The 7,340-nt window shown below is 36.0% G+C and overlaps 1 protein-coding gene across 5 annotated transcripts; it reads left to right on the forward strand.

The window, feature by feature from the left end:
• LOC107930270 (interaptin) lies at window positions 1-7,340 on the forward strand. 5 transcript variants are annotated; one of them, XM_016861880.2, is made up of 17 exons: window positions 1-500; window positions 975-1,041; window positions 1,117-1,167; window positions 1,249-1,480; window positions 2,477-2,575; window positions 2,687-2,742; window positions 3,011-3,122; window positions 3,692-3,871; window positions 3,981-4,244; window positions 4,612-4,812; window positions 4,894-5,094; window positions 5,176-5,301; window positions 5,376-5,675; window positions 5,775-5,873; window positions 5,962-6,395; window positions 6,490-6,544; window positions 7,134-7,340. In XM_016861880.2, the coding sequence occupies exons 3-16, from the start codon at window positions 1,148-1,150 to the stop codon at window positions 6,521-6,523; spliced, it is 2,358 nt and encodes a 785-aa protein (XP_016717369.2). In that variant the 5' UTR covers window positions 1-500; window positions 975-1,041; window positions 1,117-1,147; the 3' UTR covers window positions 6,524-6,544; window positions 7,134-7,340. The 5 variants fall into 5 exon arrangements, 4 of the variants coding, with proteins under 4 accessions (XP_016717369.2, XP_016717368.2, XP_016717367.2 ...); XM_016861882.2 differs by having other exon boundaries at window positions 3-500; window positions 1,325-1,480; XR_005901321.1 differs by lacking the exon at window positions 975-1,041 and having other exon boundaries at window positions 1,325-1,480; window positions 6,490-6,766.

Raw genomic sequence — 7,340 nt, forward strand, 5'->3', positions numbered from 1 at the left:
TGACTAAACCAGTGATGTGGAGAACACGCGCCACCGGAAAAGCGTGATGGAACCATAATGTTGTTGATGGAGTTGCCGTATAAATGGCGGGAGTCTAGACTGGGTCGAGATTTCACAAAGACTCAACAACCATCTTTCCCTTATCAATTGGCGTTTAAACCCTCCTATCCTTAAACCCCCACCCCGTCTTCCCCCATTTTGTCTTCCTTTAACCATTTTAGCTCCTCCTTGTAAATTTCTTCAGTTCTTGAGTTTTGGTTAATTTCATGATCGAAAACTACTAGCTTTTTTTCTCCTTCTGTTTCCCCTCTTCTTTTGGGTCTGCTTTTCGAAGATAGAGGAAGTGGAAGAGTCGGAGCATTGTCGGACATTCTGATTCAATGGACACGGCTAGTGTCACCGCCGGACGGAGTGGTTCGCTGCCAATGACATCTCCGTCGCGGAAGGAGTGGCGTGCCGTTTCCGAACTTCACGTGGTTCAGAACCTCGGGGATGAAGTGGTGAATTCATCTAATCATGATAATTTTTGCTGCCGGTTTTATTTGGTTTCTGAGAAAATTTTGAAATTTGGATAAATTCTCTTTCGAGTATGAAATTCGTAATTTTTTTGAGACTGGAAAAAAAAAGAACAAATACCTGCACTAGTTTAATTTAACAACTGGTATACGGTATTCTTCAGTGTTCCCTACGAGCCAAAAAAATTAGGGTTTATCTGTTTCTTTTTCCTTATCTTTTATCTCTATTTATTTGTTTACTCTTTATTGGTATACCCTTTGATTATCATTCATCATTAGCTAGTACATATTTTACCCCTTTTCTCGCAAGTTTCTCATTTTTATAATTTTGGGCTTGGTTTTTGGATCATGCCATTTTTATATGATTCACTTTGGTAGTAAGGTAGGGTTCATTGGTGGTTAAATAATTCGGAATCGGAATTTGGTTTAAACTGTTTTAAGTGTTTGCTTCATCCGTAGAGTCAGAAATGTCAAGCCTTGAAGGGCGGAATTGAGCATCAATTAAATGCTGATTAAGCTGTGAAAGGTTATAATTGCTATTATTATTATTGGACCAGTGCTGTTGATGATTTCTTTTATTCAGATTTCTTGCAATATGCAGGAATTTGAAATATCAAAGGTGGAACAATCTGATGAGAGAACCGTATATGAGGTAAGTTTCATGATATTAAAAGTAAAATATATTGTTAGAAGGATGAAAAGTAAACATGGTTGAAATCTTATTGAGGTGCAGCATGGAAGAGAGCCTGCTGATGTTGACTTTTTTTTCGATTATGGTTGATGGAAATTTGGGTGATGACATATTGCAGCAGCAGATTCACAATGTTAGTAGACAGAGAGAAGAGCTCCAACGGATGGAGGTTGAACTCCGAGCTCAGGCAATTGCAAGACCAAGGATCCTGGATTTGCACAGCAGCTGTGATGCTAAAATCGAGGCCCATGCCGCTGCTACTGTGAAGCTTGAGGTTTGCTTTAGAATGTGATTCGTAATATTATTGTTCTGAACTTCAACTTTCAGAGAAAAGAAATAAGTCAAGTTTTAGCTGCATCTTTAAATTTTTATATGATCTTTCATTTATGAAAAAATAAAAGAATTAAGTTTCATGTGTAAGATATAAACATAATGTATGTCATGTTTTGATTGTTGAAGTAAGTGAGCAAGTAAAATTGTTGAATCCTAGATGTACTGTTATTATATTTCGATATTACATATTCTACATATCTTGTTTGAAATGGTCGTTAAAACACCCATTAGATTCATCAACACTTGAAATTGTTCTTAGCATGCTACCATAATTGTTAAATTGAAATACTTATTGTGAATCTAAATTTTATTTTCAAAAATTGGGTATTGAGTATTGTTCTGAAGTTATAGTAAACAATTTCAAACAACTTATACATCTAAATCTTATTATAAAGTACTAGACTTATGCACAACATATATACGTATAAAAATAATAAAAAATTAAAGTACTAGACTTATATACAAGATTGAGTGAAAATGTGGCATAAATAAAGATATGATTATCTTTGAAATTCTCAACTTTCTCATTAATATTTTATATTTTAAAATTTTCAGAGTATATTTAATTTTTTTTTTCCCTTGGGGGGGAGGGGGTGGTTAAAACTATTAAAATTGCATTTTTACGTAATTGGGTCTGAAGTTTGATCATGTTTAATTGGCGCTTGTCCAAATTTACCATATGTATATCGAAGTTATCATATGTTTCATATTATACAAACTGGTTCGCTTGTGTATTGATAAATAGATACTCCAAGATTTTCACAATAAAACCACTTTTCGGTATAGATATGCGTCAGTTTTGTAGGGAATCAAGTCATATTGTAAGATAAATATTGAGTATCATACAATATTAATAACTATGCATGCTACAAGTAAATTCTACAATGATGCTGTCTTTTTGCCCCTTTCAACCTGATTTTTACTTTGTTTGTGTTAGGAGCAAATCCATGAAAGTGAGAAGACCACAAATGAATTGAAAAGGAGGATGGAAGAAAAAGATAGAGAACTACATGCCATCAAAGTTGAAAAAGAAGAGGTCTGCTGATTTGTTCATTCTGCTTTGCTTTGGAGGATCTCTTTTCTTTCAAAATGAGGAGTGGTCTTATCAGTCATGTTTAAATTAGTGCTCCTTGTATTATATTGGTAGGCATGGGCAAAGGAAGACCTTCTAAGAGAGCAAAATAAGGAACTGGCAACTTTCAGGTGTGTGTTTGTCTTTTTGGTCCTTTTTTATTTACTGTAAACATAAGCTTTAAAGCAGTACCATTGATGTGAATGTTTTATTTATATTCCAGTTGCTGCGACACCAACACCATTAGAAGTTTCTAAGCTTATTCTAAGGTTGATTTAATATATTAGCGTATATTTGTAACCGCTGTTGTTGGTGACTATTTTTTAATACATTAAACTTGCTGCATAGGTTTGAACTATCTTAAATTTAGATGGGTTCCTGTTCTTTTTCTTTCCGCAGAAGAGAACGTGATCATTCAGAAGCTGAGAGAGCACGACACCTGAAACAGATTCATGATCTTCAAGAGCACGTTGAAGAGAAAGAGAGGCAGCTTATGGAGTTGCAGGAACAGGTCCATATATTTGCATGATTTTAATGCACATTTTCTTAATTTTCAATCCCAGAAGTTAAGGGGTGAATATTCTGCTTCAATGTGAAGTAGAACAAGTAACCCTAAGTAACAATACTCTATGATTGTAGCAATCTCAATTTTAGAAAGTAAAAATTCTCATTGTCAAGAATGTTAATTGTAGAAGCCTAAACTCCAAATAATAGACCTACCATAAAACCGGGTTTTAAGTTCATGAGAAAGTAAAGTGTACCTAACTCAAATAAAGACTGACAAAATAAACCAAAGAAACGAGTTCATTAATAATTTAAATTTTGTTTCCTAAATATACATCTAAAATATATATTCTTCCAGAACTTGGAAGAATCTTATCCATCATCCCCCCTGGTTGAAAAGAACTCAACACTGAATGGAACAAATAGAATTACTTATTTTCATATTAACTTAATTTACAAGAGTGATGTTTTTCTTTCTCTGTTCGAAAAGAAGCCATGCAACAATTACAATTACCTGTATTGTTGATTGCTAGAAGACATCAAGCTGCATTTCCTAATGGTAGTCTTATTTTTCAGTATAGAGCTGCTCAAGAAACCATTCTTTATAAGGATGAAAGATTGAGGGAGGTTCAAACTTGGATTTCTAGTGTCCAGGAGATGGATGCTTTACAGTCAAGTACGAACCACTCTTTACAGGCTGAACTGCGAGAATGTACAGAGCAATATGACCAGCTCTGGCATGGCTGTCAGAGACAGGTTGATGATCTTTTAGTTTCATGCTTACACCTTCCTCTCTTTCCTTGAATAAATTAGATTTGATGTAATTTGGGTGAATTTAGATTGACCTTGTTTCTGGTTGTTTTAGCTTGCGGAGATGGAGAGACTTCATTTACAAACAATACATCAGCTTCAATTTGAACTGGCTGATGCAAGAGAGAGGAACAGTTCTTACACAGATGAATCACATGCATCCCAAGCAAAATCAAAAGATTTATCTCAGTTTGGTAAAAATAATGGAAACCAAGTGGATTCTAATGGAAGTGTTTCAACAAATAATGCTTGGGTCATTTCGAATGGTGCATCTAACAGTGTTAAATCGTTTACTTCAGATGGTAATCCGCCAACCGAGGTAAGAATGCTGGCTTTTCTGATGTGTCATAGATTGTGTTTTAATCTGAAGTTTAATATTTATAACCATCTATATGGTGATTATAGGTGTATGCTTTTTATATGGTTATATATTTCATTGGAACAATATGATATAACTGTATCTTTAGATATATTGAAGTCACGATTTCTCCTCCCCTCCCTTCCTCTTTCCACACTCCATCTAATATTTGGTTTGAGATCGAGCTAGTAATCTCATTTTAGAATATTTTAATTGTAAAGTCTGAGCTATTATTTGATAAATAGTCGATTATTTTATTTCAAACTGTCTTGTTTATAACACTTTCTATTAGTTTTTCTTCCCCTTATATGACTGTTTTTGCTATCAGAATCACAATGACCATAATCCTAGTATTCCAATTACTCCATCATCTCTACTGGGGATGCCTACATACCTCCCACCTGGGCAGGTGACTGCTTTGCATTCATTTGTCATGCATCAACAGGGCTTTCCCCATTCTGTGGCATCTCAAGTTGGACAGTACTCAATGCCAACAATTTCATCCACCCAACAGTGGCAGAACCAACAGGTATGGTCAAACCAATGCATTGTCAATTTTCTCACAGGGTTTTCTTTGTTATATATAAGGGTGTTTCTTCATATTTTTCAGATTTCACCAGAGGGTTTCCAGCTATCTGCACAGAATCAAGTTCCACCATCCCAAACTGATCAAAGCTTTGTGAGGTCAGACTTAAAGTACGAATATAAAATGTCTGTCAATGAACAAGCCATTAGTCCAGACCATCTTAATCATATTAGCCAAGGGCCAGACATCAATTCTTTGATATCATCATCTGCTGTGAAAGCACAGGTTCTTTAAACCAAGAAGGTTCTATTCACGATGCTTAGTATTGTCATCATTTATTCTTGTAACTTGCCCCATTCTTTGCAGGTCCTTGATTCAATTAAATCAAGTTTCATTGTGGACCCCCAACCTGTGCCAAGCTTGGAGCAGGTTTCCTCACAATTTCATGGTGCATTGACATTAGGCACTCGTGAACAGAGCTGTGAATCCCGGGTTTGTTAATCTGACTAGTCTTCAAGTGGTTGGATATCTCAGATCTAATCTCTACTTAAATTTGAACCGGATAGGAACTGGATATTCCGAACATGAATAACCATGTCTTTGAGGACCAAGTTCTATCAGCAGAAGAAGCAAGTACTGCTGCAAGCCCTTCTCCTGATTCTTCGGAGCACTCTGTTAATTTCAAGGGAACAACGACCAGCAATGGTGCTAATGCTATTATGCCTGAGAAGTCAGTTTCAACTGGGCAGACTAATATCTTGATATCAGCTAAGACTTCTGAGACTGCTCTGCTTGATGAAAGATCATTGTTAGCATGCATAGTTCGCACAATCCCAACTGGTGGCAGAATTCGAATCAGCTCAACTGTTAGTTGATATGCAAATAAATTTTCTTTATAGTCAACATAGCTCCTATGGTATTAAACCCTGCCCAAATGGGGTTTGACTTGTATCAATCAATTGCAGTTGCCAAATAGGCTGGGGAAGATGCTTTCACCATTGCACTGGCATGATTACAAGAAAAAGTATGGAAAACTGGATGACTTTGTAGCTAGCCACCCTAAGGTTTGTTTCTTGCAACTTTTTACATATTTGTTGGCATGGGAATCATACTTTCTGAAGGTTTCATAATCTGATTGCTATATGATTTCAGTTATTTGTAATTGAGGGTGACTATATTCGGCTTCAAGAGGGAGCACAGGAGATGATAGCAGCAACTGCAGCTGTTGCTAAAGTTGCTGCAGCTGCTGAAGCTCCATCTTCATACTCCTTTTTGCCTTCTGTTTCTGTTACACCAATTGCACAGCCTAATCGGCTAAAGAAGGCACTTCGATCAATTGATTCCAATCATGTGAGAGAGAATGCCCTTTTCAAGGAGCACGCAGGCATCACTAAAAATGCATCTAATGGACAGCAGTTAGTAATGCAAAATCAACATCCCAATGGAATTTGTGTTGATGTGTCCAGAGGTTTCTCCAATGTAAAAATTTTGAGCCAATCTAAAGATCAAAGTGTGACTAGTGTTGAAAGCATGGCATCTGGACATGGAAGGTCTAATTCAAATGTTGTCGGGAAACAGCAGAGCAGGTATGTAAAATCCTGCAGATAGCTGAAGGTCATTTATCAGTGGATGTTTTTGTGGCTTAAGCTTATTGAGTTTAATTGTCTTGTAACATGGCAGGACAACCGGAGCTGCATTATCTTCAAGAAGATAGTGAAGTGCATTTACCTCAATTGTGAGCTACTGTTTAACCATTGTGCTATACCTGCATTCCCTATTCTACGACTGGTCTTCCTCCTTATGTTGCTCTGACTCTTATTTTTATTCAAATACTGGTGTTTGATGCTGTTATCCAATGCATTCAAGATACGAGTATAGACATATGATCCTCCAAATACATGGAGGAACTTAGAAGGAATTGAACATGCCTCTATCCAACTTTCACACTTGAGTCCAAGTAATTTAGCATTTACGAACAATTTTAATTTTGCAACAAGCTAAGTTTGAAGCATTAATATAATGAAGTGCTCAGATTCTGCACTATTGCATTAGATAATATGTTTCTCCTTTTCTCCTGAGATTGGGTGAATATGGGAGATATAGCATACCCTGTCTGAGATATTAGATAATTTTTGCCATGAGCAATTATAGAATTGTATGGGGCTAATCAGGTATTTACGGCAAGATCATCAGGTTAACAATTAACTCAACCTTAACGAATTGATATAGTTTCAGTAAAGCATACTTGAATTTCAAATAATTTGTAGTATCATTATTTAACTTGATAATTTGGAGATTTACCAATTTTAATTTTGTTCTGGCAGGATATATGCCGAACTGCAATATTCAGCTGTGGATCAAGCATTATGGAGATTGCAAGCATATGTGTAGTTAAAATGTATCTACTGATCTTGGACACAAGCTGAATATTTAAATTGTTTTAAGCCTTTTGGCACTCCATTGTTGAATAACACTATACTGCTGCCTGTTCCTGTCCTATTCCAAGCTGTAGATCTGATTTTTCTGCTTAA

Source organism: Gossypium hirsutum, chromosome A09 (genome assembly GCF_007990345.1).
Source record: "Gossypium hirsutum isolate 1008001.06 chromosome A09, Gossypium_hirsutum_v2.1, whole genome shotgun sequence".
In the NCBI taxonomy this organism is placed as follows: Eukaryota; Viridiplantae; Streptophyta; class Magnoliopsida; order Malvales; family Malvaceae; genus Gossypium; species Gossypium hirsutum.